The sequence below is a fragment of the Phaethon aethereus genome (assembly GCF_964289735.1).
Source record: "Phaethon aethereus genome assembly, chromosome: 26".
NCBI lineage: Eukaryota > Metazoa > Chordata > Aves > Phaethontiformes > Phaethontidae > Phaethon > Phaethon aethereus.
The window spans coordinates 1443158-1456514 of record NC_138602.1 but is presented as its reverse complement, the minus strand read 5'-3'; the positions used below and the strand labels follow the sequence as shown (position 1 = coordinate 1456514).

The 13357-nt window shown below is 45.1% G+C and overlaps 1 protein-coding gene across 1 annotated transcript; it reads right to left on the bottom strand.

Moving 5' to 3' along the window:
* Positions 1–3306: 3306 nt before the first annotated feature.
* SCAMP4 (secretory carrier membrane protein 4) lies at positions 3307–12127 on the bottom strand (the record flags this gene model as incomplete). Its single annotated transcript, XM_082010890.1, has 6 exons — positions 3307–3483; positions 4219–4336; positions 5320–5421; positions 8524–8680; positions 11758–11886; positions 12079–12127. 6 exons carry the CDS (start codon positions 12125–12127, stop codon positions 3307–3309), a joined length of 732 nt encoding a protein of 243 aa, XP_081867016.1.
* Between the last annotated feature and the right edge of the window lie 1230 nt (positions 12128–13357).

Below are 13357 nucleotides of genomic sequence, written 5' to 3'. Positions count from 1 at the left end.
ATTAAAATAACGGCAACACCTTTGGTAAACACTTAGCAGGCATCTGTAAGAGTACAAGCCACAGCATGCCACTCGTGCTGGTCCCCAGCACAAAGGATAAGCTTCATCCGTAAATGTGCTGTTCTTCTAAGGAAAAAACAACATGTGGTGGGAGACTTGGGAAGAAAATAGAGATTTTGCCATTTCCCTGTGCCAGATAACTCTGGTTACCTAGGAACAGACACACTTCTCTAATGTGGCCAGTTCTTCTCATCAAGCACAGGATGAGCATTTATTGTCTTGTGATCAGGAGGAAAACACAAACAGAAACCAGAGCTCCACAAGTGACATGAAACATCACACACAGACACGCCACGTGATGCTGAACAAAACCAGGAGCCAGGTCCAGGTTAATGGTGTTAAGAAGTCTTAGAAATCTAATGTAAACATTTAAAAACGTAGAGAGTCATCCAAAAAATAAGCCACGGTAGTTCAGGCAGTGTGTTGAGTCAACTTTCTGGAATTACGGTTTCTGGCATCCAAGAGTATGGAGTGGGGGGATGAAAGATGGCAGATCCCATCCAGAGAGCTTCATTTAAGCTCTGCAGAGATCTCAGGTAGTGACTGCTAATGGGGCACGACTTTGCTGTCCAGCTCCAACCCATCTAGGCAGGCAGGCTCCTAAGTATCCCTTCTCCTTGCATCAAGCATTTTCAACGTGACTGAAGGTTGGTGCTTCAAAACAGCCCCCAAGATTATCCAAGCGGGGGTGGGAAGAGAAAAGCAGGACATGGAGTCCCTAGCAATGCTTCTCCTCTTGGTTCCTTTGAAATCTCCAACCTGACACACTAAAAAAAAAAGACAGACACTAATCGCTTATGAAAAATTTTGGCAAGAGGCTAAGGATGGCAAGGGGCAGGGCTGGAGAGAGCGCGGTACACGGGTGCACCATGTTCTGGCTTCCAAGTATGGCCAACCTCGCATTTGGCCCCATTAACCTCCCCTCACTCACCCACAGTGCAATCGTATTTCCAGGGAGTTAAAAATCGACAGGCAGTTCTTTTATCACTTTGATCACACTTATCGCTTTGATGGCAAGCGACAAAGAACACTTAAAATTACACTTGACACAAGACAAAGGCACCTAAAAGCTTGACAGTGCGACTGGGTCGTGTTCTGTTAAGAAGGCTTCAAGCGTTCATACTTACAAGCACATTGCACACTTGCAAGAAAAAACAAAACCCCTCATGTTCGGAGCACGTTAAATATCCCAGACCCAGCAAAAGGCTGGTTCTGCAGCAGGGCGCCAGTGTTGCTTGTAAACAGAAATTCAGGGAGGCTCTACCCCCTGATTCATGTTTGCTTTTGCTTTGGCCCTAGTAACAAAGGTGTCATGCAAGCTGTACTTCACTTTGTATTTACAGTATGACACAGAAAAAGTTAATAGAGCAAATGGGAAGTTCTGCAGGGGCTATGGGGAAGGAAAAGTTCTCCTTTGTGAACTATTATTTTATTAGTTAAGGCACATGTAGAGACAGTTTTCAAAAGATCACTTGCAAATCAATTCCACCTAGCTAGGACAACCTCCCTATCCCTTTCCAGGAGCCAATTTTGTTTTCCAGTTACTCAATATGAATTTGGAGTGACTCCACTTACACCATAACATCTCTGTCATACCACCCACCAGCCTGCCAAGCCCAGCAGGCTCTGGGTCTGACCCACAGAGTGCCCAACAGCTCCCACGTCTCCGCAATGGAGCACTCTGTCCTTCGCAGGATCATTGGCTGAAATGTTCAGAGCCAAAGACCTTGAACACTCACTCCCTATAAAAATATTGGGAACTGACCTCCCAGTTTGGACAGGTTTGAAAAAATTCACAGCAAGCTGTTGAGGGAGAAGAAGAAACTGCAGCCTTCGCTGCTTGGATCGCTGTAGGACACAGTGGAACTGGATGGCTCAGGCTACAGGAGTCCTGATGTGCATGCACAGAATGGAGATGAACGTCAAGATGGATGCTAGCTCTCAGGGAAAACAATCCCTCCCAACAGCTTTATCCTGTCTTTAGCTGATTCTTGGAGAAAGGCAAGAATCCCTCTCTCCCTGCTTGTACATGGAAGGAAAGTGCTGCTGGCTACACAGGTGCAGACCAGGTCTGCACAGTTAACAGCAGTTACGAGGACTAACAAGCCTTCCTTGGTCTACCAGACCCCACTGCATAATGTCTGGATTTCAACTACATTGGTAGAAGGCAGAATGAAAACTGTTCATTGTAACAGAATGCTCCCAAACCACACTGGGGCCCCAGCATTGAGACCAACAGTTATCTTGCATCCAGCTACTGGCTGGAGCCCACAAAAAAGGGTGTCTCACCGGGCAAGGTGTGTCTAGGAGGGCATTTCTTGGGTCAGCACAGAACCTGGATGCCATATAAGTACAAGTTAGATGGCGCAGAGATCTCGTACTGCCCACCTGTAACAGGGTGAACATCGCCCAGCTAGCCAGGTCCAAAGCCCAGTGTCAGCAAGCTTTTCAGTAGTTTCCAGTGGGGTTTGAATCAGGCTTTTAGCAAGCAACCATCAACCAAATGATATGAATCTGCACCTTTGAAGCACACAGATCCGGCAAAACCTTTTGGCAGCAGGGAAAGCAAGACTTCTAGCGTAACAATAGTCCTAGCCAGGCAAATGAGGACTCTTGTAGACTTCACATCTGAACAACACTCACCCACAGCAAGAACCATTATCTAAAGGATTCTTTACTAGAGAGCACAAGCAAATGAAGTTGTAGATTTTACAAATACCTTCGATATCACTAGTACCAAACAATTTAGGTGTTGCATTTCCCTTAGAGTGAAAAATTCCAGATTATTCATCCAGGAGAGTAAACATCAGTTGCTACTAATGCTCTGATTGCGTTTGTTACAGATGACTTGGCGGTGTGCTGTGCATGTGATGAAAACTAAGCAGGGAGGCAGAGGAAGGGGCAATCATGGTGCTGTTCGCTGTTGTCAGGAGGTCAAGCCTTTTTCACACATGGTCATGAGAGGATTCCCTCAAGCAAGGGCAGTGAACGGTTGGTTCCTCAGTCTGCAACAAGGCAAATACTGGTAACGCAACACAAACAAAAAGCTTTCTGATAAGGCCGTGCAGAGTTCCAGAGGTGGCAAGGGCTGACAGCACATATCTTCTGCAGTGATGAGGAGACAAAAACCAAAAAAGTCCCCAAGATGACTGGGGTGCTTGGGGAGGAATGCAAATGATCTTTTCAAATAACAATAATAAAAAGACCAAAAAGAAGAGAATCCAGGCAGTTTGCAGCTGCTGCTGCTTAAGGCCATTGGTTTCCCGGGGGATAGTTGGGTACTGTGGGATACTCTGGTAGGCTGTTCCCAGAAAAATTGCTGTACTGGGCCTCCCTGCTGGGGGCGTTCCTCCATGTGCCGCTGTTCCACTCGTCCTGAGCTTTCTGAAAGCTTCCACCGGCCCCTCGGTAGATTTTATGTACCTAATGAGTGAAAGAGAGATCAAGCGGAAAGTCAGCAATAGATGCCCACACCTCTTCCTCGGAAAAGCTATAATCACTTTGGTACTGTATCGTCTATTTGTTTCTCTCTCTGTAAAGAGCCATATTTCCGAGGAACAAAAGCACAAAAAATACAGTAATACAGTGAACAAAGGTGCAAATAAATAATATCAATCCAAGACTTGGAAGCTGTTTCAGTCGCATGCCTGGGATTGAGGTTGGGGATCCCACACAGCAAGGCAGCCGACCCAGGCCAGTGGGCTGAAGCCTCTCTAAAACTGACACTGCTGCTTCAGCAGGGCGTCTGTCTTCTCTCTTCCTCTGCCATCAGTCTACTGAAGCTTTCCAGGCAGCCCTACCTCCAAATCCTTCTTTCTGCAGAGAACTGAGGACCACTTCTCATACTGCCACCCAGTCCCCACTGCAGGCCATCTCAAGATGCTTCATTTTTCCCATCAGTGACCATCCCAATGAGCAATGAAGCTTGCTTTGAGTGACGTAAAGGAACATTGCCACATGAAATGGTGACAACATCCAGCCCCAGCTGTCTTGTGTTATCTGGATCTGTCCTCTAGATACTCTGAAAGACACCAACCGACTATGCCATAAAACCTTTAAAAGCAGTAATGGCTTACAGTGGCTGCTAAGCTGCCTATTCACATTATTGCGATCCAAAGTGCGGATACTCCAAGTCAGAGAGACATCTGAGGCACCTACCCTTAAAATGCAGATGAGCATTGCAACCGCTGACATTGTAAACATAATGGCAGGAAACAGCATGAACACAGCAGCTGCAACATTGGTGCTAAAGAAAGTAATGGCTGCCAACCATCCGCTGGAAGAAACAGAAAGAAAAAAACAATATCATTATAGCTCTCCTTTTTAAGTGCCCTTATTATTGGAAAAAACTGTTTACTCATACCCAGAAATTACAAGGCATCTTTACAGCTCTTGCAAATGAAAAGAACAATGGAAAAAATGGACAGAATTAAATGCAGCTCAGGCAGGTATTTCCCCAAGATCTCAAATCTCGCTTGCCAGCATTCCTTGCTAATCCAGTCTCAGACCTTTAGGGGACAGCCAGCTGCACAGACTTGGAGAATAGAAGAGAAGATTTATTCCCAAGGTGCTTTTTGTTGTGCAGAGGTTGTGCGTCCAAAGACCAGACCTAGGAAGAGGGAACATGAGGGTCCTATGATTTCCAGTGCGTCTCCGTTCCTTTGATGGCAATAACCAGGTAGGGCAACTGGAGAGCATCAGCAGTTAAGAAAACAAAATGCTATATGGGGTGCTAAGACTTTCTAATATTTGTAGTTTCAGCAGGAATCGCTCTCAAGTCTCTAGAGACAGAAAGTTAAAATGCCAAACAATTATAACATAACCAGAGACAGACACTGAAATGCTCCCATTTATTTTAGGGCAATTCTCACAATACTTGCTCTAGAGGCCAACAGTGAGTCATCATGCACTGCTCACCATGTGCTGCGAATAATTTGAGGGCAATGCTAAGACAGGATCAGATGAATCTTGAAACTGGCTGGTTAAATGGTAAAAAGAAATGAATATTGTAGGAAGGTGCTAAAAAGAACAAGCAGGTGAAGATAACCGACTTTTGCCAATGCAGCAATGAGAACAGAACTGTGTACTCCAAGAGCAGATATAATTATGCCACAGAGGGAAACAGAAAGCTTCTTCCACTCCATCCCATACAGCCTCCCACCAGTTTCTCAAAAGTTCATGGAAACAGCCCATAGCCTGAAATTCTCAGACATAGCAGCCGAGTGCTCAGCTGTAAGACTGTAAGAGCATCCTGCTTACCAAGCTCCCCATCCGGAGAAACCAATTGCCTGCAGGATCGCGAGAATAAACTGTGCCCCAAAGATGAAGAAAAAGGCCATAAAATTAAACGAGCTGTCCGACCTGCGAAGGAAGAAAGGAAGTTAGAGGGAGACTGGCACCTCGCATCGCTTCACACCAATGTTTGACCCCATCACGTACAAACCCTTAAATGTGGTACCTCAGAAGAGATCCCTCTACAGCTGTGTAATGAAGGCTACTCCTCTTTCCCTGGCAGTGAAAGCACGCACACCCATGAATCATCAGCGCCTAATCTCTTGCAATAAGCCTGGCTCCTGCAATTGCTCTACCAAAGTAATTGCATATATGATGACACATGACGAGAGGCAGCCTCCTGCAGAACAGAGAGTGCTTGAATCACTTCTCTGACCAAACATCTGGAGACAGCACAGCCTGACACCTGTGCAGCTCAGCCACTGGCAAGTAGGCACAAGGAGGCCTGAACACTGGCAGGCATGAGAATTCCAGCTGGGGATGTCTCAGTGACTGCTCATCATCATGCTTGCATGCCAACAGTTAATAATCCAGCACTGGGACATAATAGGAGGAAAACCAGCCACAAAGAGAAGTGGGTGGTACCCTGTCTGGGGAAGAGCAGATGCATGTGTCTGCATCTTTGCGGGCTCCACACCTCCAGGACGTACAGGTTGAGAGGGTCCTGAATATGTGAGGTCCTTTAATTTATGCAGGTGTAACAGGCAGCATGAATATGATCCCAAACAAAAAGGTATTCACGGTCTCTCAGTCATGGGTGCACTGGGGCACAGCACTGTCTTGCCTGACTTTTGCCTCTGCCACAGAGCTGCTGAACATCTTCATCCCATTAAACCAGCTATGTCAATGAGCCAGCCTTTCACTGTAAGCCCAGACACATCAAAAACTCCCCAAACTATCATCTTTAATGATATAAATGATTCTCATTCTCTCAGGAACTCAAAGGGCCCATGATTTACAGAACAGATTTACAAAAAACACTTCAGTTACTTATGAGGCATCTTGGTGCAAGGAGGAGTTTACAAAAGAGCTCCGGTCATTCCCAGCTCCTGCTCAAACCCTGAAAGTATTTTAATAATTCTTATGATTATTTTAATGTTTATTAGTATTTTAATTCTAGCCCCGAATGCCTAAAGAGGAGACGAGGGAGGCAGGACCTCAGGCTCTGGTGAGGTCAATGCCGTGGACCCTGGCTGGTCTGAGACAAATGGAAAAGCCTCCAGCCAGACCCCTGCTGCTCTGAGCCACGTGTGTTGGTATGGTTACCTTCCATTTTCAAAAGACGGCCACAGAGATGCTATGAAGGAAATTTTCCATGCCCGAGTATCTTCATGAGCCCACCCTTCAAATATCACCTTAGAGTACAGCAATGTGAAAGAAATACTTTAAACACGGACTGTTCACAGTAGTGCCTATCATAATCCAATTAACAAGGATTAGGCTCGAGGCTGAGCCTTCAAACAGACTCTTGCAACTATGACCTGGAAGGGCTGGAGGAGTCTTCATTTGAAAGGATCTGTGGGAATTAGTGAGGATACACAGAAAAGGTGATTTCTGATCCAGCTTTCTGGTGCAGATTTGCAACAGCTTTGCCCTAGCACCAAAGCTCTGCAGCTAATTTAATTTTGGATACAGATGGATGACGAAGGTTTTACGAAAGCATCCTTGCGGTACATGATGCCAATATTGAAGGGTTGCCTCTTCCCAGAAAAAGCATAGCAAGTGGGACGGACCTCGCTTTCTTGAATCACGACTAGCTGTGATCCCACAAGACACAGTGCTGCCCCACTGCAGTGTTTTTCAAGCCTCTTCTACAACTGATGTCAAAGTCAATGATCTCTGGGCTTGCCAGCCTGTCCCTAGGGCTTATTCTTTTTTTAACTGTAGAAGTCTTTACATAGAGTAACCTCAGGGACCTTTCAGTATTCAGTTGCACAAACAACATTAAAGAAATAATTAGAAACGCTCCTTGTGAAGCCCAGAGGAGGTCAACAGGGAGGAGTAATTTTTCCCAGACTTCAGAATGGAAACTGCTCTTTGCACAGAGCTCTAGCTGGCACTCGGGGGCCCGCAGGCTTCTGAACTAGAGATGGGGACAAAACCCCAGTCCCAGAGGGCAAGAGGTCAGAGCTGGTTATTTTCATGTCTTAAAACTTTCAGAAGAATCCAATCCAGTGGCCTTCCATTTGCATCAGAAATAACCCTCCCCTTGTACTCCATGATGTAGCCACTGATGTTTTAAGCACCACCAGTGCACTAACTGCCCAGTGCTGTTGGTATACAGCGTGTAAACTCGGAAGAGCATTAAACAACTAATTTAGCATGTCCTAAATAGATAGGACCCCACCTGCCAACTCCCATTTCCATCAGCTACTTTTGCTGTTATCTAAACCAACTCATCACAGAATCTGGTGAATAATCCAAATCTAGAGTATTTTGGTAACGGGAAGCCAGAAAGAGCTTCACCTTCAGAGTCCAGATCCCTGACTAGTGTGTGGGGTTTGCTGGTGGCCTGCAGTGTGACCCTGGGCGGGCCCCTCCCCTCCTCTGTGCCTCCTCTCCCTACATCAGGCTGGAAACTGCTGGGGACATTATGCATTAATGTCTGAATAATGCCTCGTGATCCATAGCAAGCATAAGGAAATGCAAATGATTATTAATTAAAGTGAAAGTGTAGGATGGCTTTAAATATTTGTGGAGTTTCAGAAGGACTCGCCTCAGGGAACTGCTTTTATCTAAAAAGCAAAGCCGCCAAGCTCTCAAGTATCTAGAGACAAAAAACAGATGAGTTCTCGAAAACTAATAACTTAATAGTCTTCCATCAAAATAAGCCTCAATGAAGCTTTACCATATTAGTATCTATCTTAATGTTATACTGATATGAGGGTGCTGCTGAGCCTGAGATACTTAAGTAAAATATGAATTTCATCCTCATAGAAGTGGCAAACTACTCGCTGCTGCTCATCTCCAATCCTAGGGGGGTGACCCTCAGTCATACATCTAGTATTTAAAAGTAGCCACGTTCTTCTTTGTTTCAAAGTAAACAAGACATTCAGACATCAAGTCCTTCGTCTTTATCCCAGGCAGTCAGATCTCCATAGGGGCACTCCCCACTAACAACATCTCTCTCCCAGAGAAAACCGAAACAAAACCTCATGGGCTTCTACTTACCGAAAAGCTTTGTACGCAGGCCGGAACCAGCAGACGTAGCCACAGGGACTGAAAAGGATGAGCCACAGGATGGCCAAACCAAAATTGACCCCATAGCCTCCTCCGATCCACCATGCCAGGCATGCAATTATATTCACTACTAGCGTGATGCAGTAAACTGTGAAGAGGGCAGAGGAAAGAACATGAGGTTGTGCAGTTTCATAACTTCATGCAAAAAAAGAAACAAACACCAGGTATTATAATAGGGAGGGGCCACAGTGCAGTGGGAAACAAGCCCAATAATGCAGCCGCTCCAAGCAAGTCACAGGTTCCTGCATGACCCCAGGAGCCGGCAGCACGGACGTATCCGTCTCCAGAATGACTGCTGCGGCAGAGGGATGAGGAAACTCTTTTGGGACCTGCCAAAGGATGGAGAGCTGGGTAGCAACCGGTGTGACCAATACAAGACTCAGGCCAGTATTATTATGAATGATGAGCAAGGTTCAATGCCCATCTGTAGCAAAACCCCTTTATGAGAGGTGAGGGGTGTAAAACACTGCCCTGCACCCAGTCTCAGTATGACTTTGGTCTCCGTGCTTACCAAGGCTGCCTCAGAAGCTATTACAGAGCCAGCACAGCGCCTTGCGGCTCACTCTCTGCTTCCCTGGGCTCTGAGGAAAGCCTGGAAGTTGGCTTCAGGGCTTGTAAGTGCTGCCTTGAGCGAGGGGATAGGCAAACTCCAATCAAGCTGTGAACATGGGACCACAGGGGTGGCTTAAAGGCCCTTTCACATCCCTGTTCCTGCCACTTTGATAAAAAGGAACAGTTGACAAAGGCCCCCAGAGCGCACCAGTGCTGCGCTAAGTAGACGTGCACGAAGTGACGCTGCTCCCCCCTTTCCCTGAAGCTGAATGTCACTGCAAAGGGGGGCTGCATACTTTCTAGCTTTCGCAGGCTGAGCTCAGTCCCCATGCCAGGGGCTCCCCGCTTTCCTCTATGTGCTCCCTTCAATACTCCAGGGACTCCCTGCAGCTATCCTTGCATCCCCCCAGGCTCTGCCAGTCTTGAAGAGGCTTAACCCAATTACAAGCTCGTATTTTGGAAAACAGGTGGTAACTCTTAAAAAAACCTTAGCACAGATAGAGAAATGACAAGGTAGAGGGTCCAAACACAAGAGATGCTTCAGTACCAGCTGGTGATGAGCTCACAGTGACACTTTGGACCCTGGTCACATTTCTTTAGTCAAAATTAAATCCCTGCATTTCTCTTCACCCGTGGTAAGCGAAGATGCCCTGCCCGTTCCTTGCTCCACTACATGTGGTGGCTCTGCAGCACACCTGCACATCACTGGCTTGGTCCTCTGATGCCCAGCACCAGTCTGGCCTCTCCTGACTCTTCTCTTTCCTCCTCTTGGCACAGACACACCTGCCTTCACGCAGCTCAGAGGCTGCTAAACAACTACGAAGTTGTGTGGTCGTAAAATAGTAGTGACAACACGGGAGAATCTAGAATGGAAATTATCTGAAGCCAGCTGCTGCTTCTGACACACAAATTACGTGAGAGTTAAAATAAAACGTTGCCTTACTACAAAGACCATTTCTTCTGAGTAGCTAACAACAAGGCTTTATACACAATGGCTTGGATGTATCTTAATATTGGTGGGAAGAAAGAATTTTACTTATTTAAATTTCATTTGTACAGTAATTAACTGTACTTCAAGCTTTTAATTTCAGAAGTCATTTATTCTCCAAAAATTGCTTAATTAAAAAAGCAACCCACCATGCCGAAAGCACCTATAACGTTTTAAGGAACTTCTGGTTCTCCCTGCGTGTCAGGGAGGAGTTTATTCTCCAGTAGTGGGAGCTCTGGTACAGGTTTCCCCAAATCACCATCCACCTTAATAAAATGTTCACATCCAATTAAAGTAATGAGCATTCCACCTTCTAGCAACGACTTTTGTGTTTGTTTTTAACAGTGGCCCTTTCTTGTTTACTGTCTTCTCTCCATATGTGTCTCTCTCTCCATCCCATCCAATCCCAAAAAGACCCCAAAAGAAAGCGTGCTGCAGACAGAAATTTAAAACTCCTGGTGAAAATGCCAGGTCTCCTCAGCCATGCATAGACAAGTTGCCCAAATGGCTGGCACCTTTCCAGCCTGCCATTAACTTAAATGAGGGGCGCTTTGTTTAGAAAGAGTTGCAGACAAAGGCAGCTTTACAGCATGCAACATTTAACCAGTTAGTCTGAAGGGACAAGCAGTTTCTTCAGGCAAGAAAATTACAGAGCTCATTTCAGCATCTCTAAATAACGAAAGAACAATGGAGTGATAGATTATGCTATTATTTATGCACACAAATCTCTCTCATACACACATCCTATGCATCTGGAATAAAAGACATGCCACCAAATGCATATCTGGCAGAAAACAAGCTTTCCTTCAGTGAGAAGGGTAAATAGGATGACAAGCATTTGGGGAAAAAAAGATAAGCAAAGCAAAAATATTTTTAATCTTCCAAAGCATTCACTGTGGTTCTCTAGGTCTGCCACACCATTTTTCACCCGATTTCATTCCTTGGAGAAGAATGGTCAATTTTCATTACTGGCTTTTGAACAGCTAAGCCAGACAACAGAAGCTCAGAGGCAGGAGGTCTGTTCGTACACAATATCAGCAAATCGCCAGCTGTGACCAAGAGGATCAGCACCCTTCTCCAGCAGGACAGGGAGCGTTTTTGTGGGCTCTGGACAGCTAAAGAAGAGACAGCATATGGCTAGAAGACACTACTTTGATTGGGAAGGGAAATCTGTAGATGGCACAAACATTTTAGCCTTCCTATAGCAAGCTGGGGACAGGTAGCAAGCAAACAAGTCACATTCATTTTCCTACCTAAAATTGTCCTATTCATCTTAGTTTAGGTGAATTGGGAATTACTTTAAGAGGGCTACTTTGGAGAGTAAAACATCACTTGACATTAATAAAGGTTATCAAATGCCATCTGCCTTTTTCCTCCTCAAATTTACTGATAGACTTTTCTAGCACTGATACTCCCTCCTTTCTTCAACAGCAGCTCTGCAGCAAAGATTCAAGGCACAGCAGCTTAAAATTTGGGCATAAAGTTATATTACAGTATTCTAAGATGAATCACTGTTTCTCATCAGCTAATTGCAGTCAAAACTGTAAAGCATGTAAGTCATTGAGACATATGTTTTTTCACTAAACACATACGTTTTTCCAGCACAGGTTTCTTATTCAACTTACAGATCCATACATGGTAGATTCTCTTCACCAGAGACTGATGATCGATGGGAATTTCATCAGCAAAATTCTGGTAGAAACATGGTTTCAGAGGAATAAACTTGGGCAGCGGTGGGAAGTTATTCACCTTTTCTACAACGCAGAACACAGATATTAGCTAAATGCAGAAACACGGTCATATGGCTCAGCAAGTGTAATATCCTCCACACCTTCCCAATACACACCCGTGGACCTGTAAGTCAAGGGGACTCACAAGAATCAAAAGAGAAAACCACCATGAGCTCTGGCCATTCACGTTGCTCACTGCAGCACGTTCATCCTCACCCTGGACACCAAACATCTTGTTCTCCTTCCTCAGCAGTGGACACGACATTTAAACTAGCACATGGAAGGCTTAGAGTGAGGAATAGAAATGAGCTAATAAGTGTAAAGTTGTGCAAAAGGGGCTGCAAGACAAAAACCTTAAAATAAGCTCCGGGATGAGGTTCCCCAGGAAGGGGGGAGAGGCAAGCAACATCTGGGGGAAACAGGCTGCACAGAGGTTTTTAGTTACAACCTCTCAGAAAACCGAAGCAGGAGGAAAAGCTGGCAATCTCCCAGACAAGCAGGCCTACCTTCAGACATAAGCTCTGAGTAGGTAGGCTTGCTGGCGCACAGATCCGGCCTTAGGACCTGTAGTAGGTATGTCCCTGTGACAGTAAGGAAAGGTGCCTTTGGAAAGCATCTCTCAAACTGGAATTTAGTACTCAGATGTCATCCAGTTGAGGGAAGGCACGTCAGACATAGGGATGATTTTGTTGTGACAAGACTCACGAATGTACCCTTTTTTCTTTAAAAGTCAAGTTTTTCCCCTACTAAGCCCCAAGAAAAAAAAAAGGAAAAAAGGAAAAAAAAGGAAAAAAGCTTTGCATTCAGATACGATAAATCAAATGCTGACAAAAGCGATACAGTGAAGAAAAGCTTACCTTGGGAAGAAATTATGTTTTAAAATCAAGTAATTAAATGCCTAAATCCTCTGCATTAAAGCTGCTGTCAGCTTCTAGACAGATGCACAGATTTGGCTGTGTATATGTGTGTGCCTGGATGTGCGTTTCTACATGTTTGGGAATGTTTGCTCTTGCCTTCCAGTGCAGATTAAAGTTTGATTCCAGGGCATTGTGACTAATTGTCTCTAGTCTACTTCAGCCTCAGTAAACAGAATTAAAAACAACCAGAGGAAGAGATGAAGAATGTCCTGGGAAAACCTCCAAATGGCACAGAAGACAAGAGGAAATGTCTGAACAAGAACTGTCAGCACAAGAGTTCCCCTTGTCTTGCCATTATCTCTGTGTGAGAAGACATTTCGCAGGAGCAGCTTCTTAACTTCATTTGAAGGTTGGCAGGGAAAAGTCTAAAGCTGTAAGCCATGCTTTAGGAAAGAAAAGGCTTTACTTCATGCAAAGGAGAGGCATATCTTCATGCAGAAAATATGGTGAGGATAACGTCCACTGTGAGTACATCAGAATTAAATATGGAATAATGTCTGAAGTCACCAGCTAAACTTGACTTTTCAGTAGACTCTTCCTTATAAAAACAAACAATAAGTCTGCCTCTCCTCACCCAT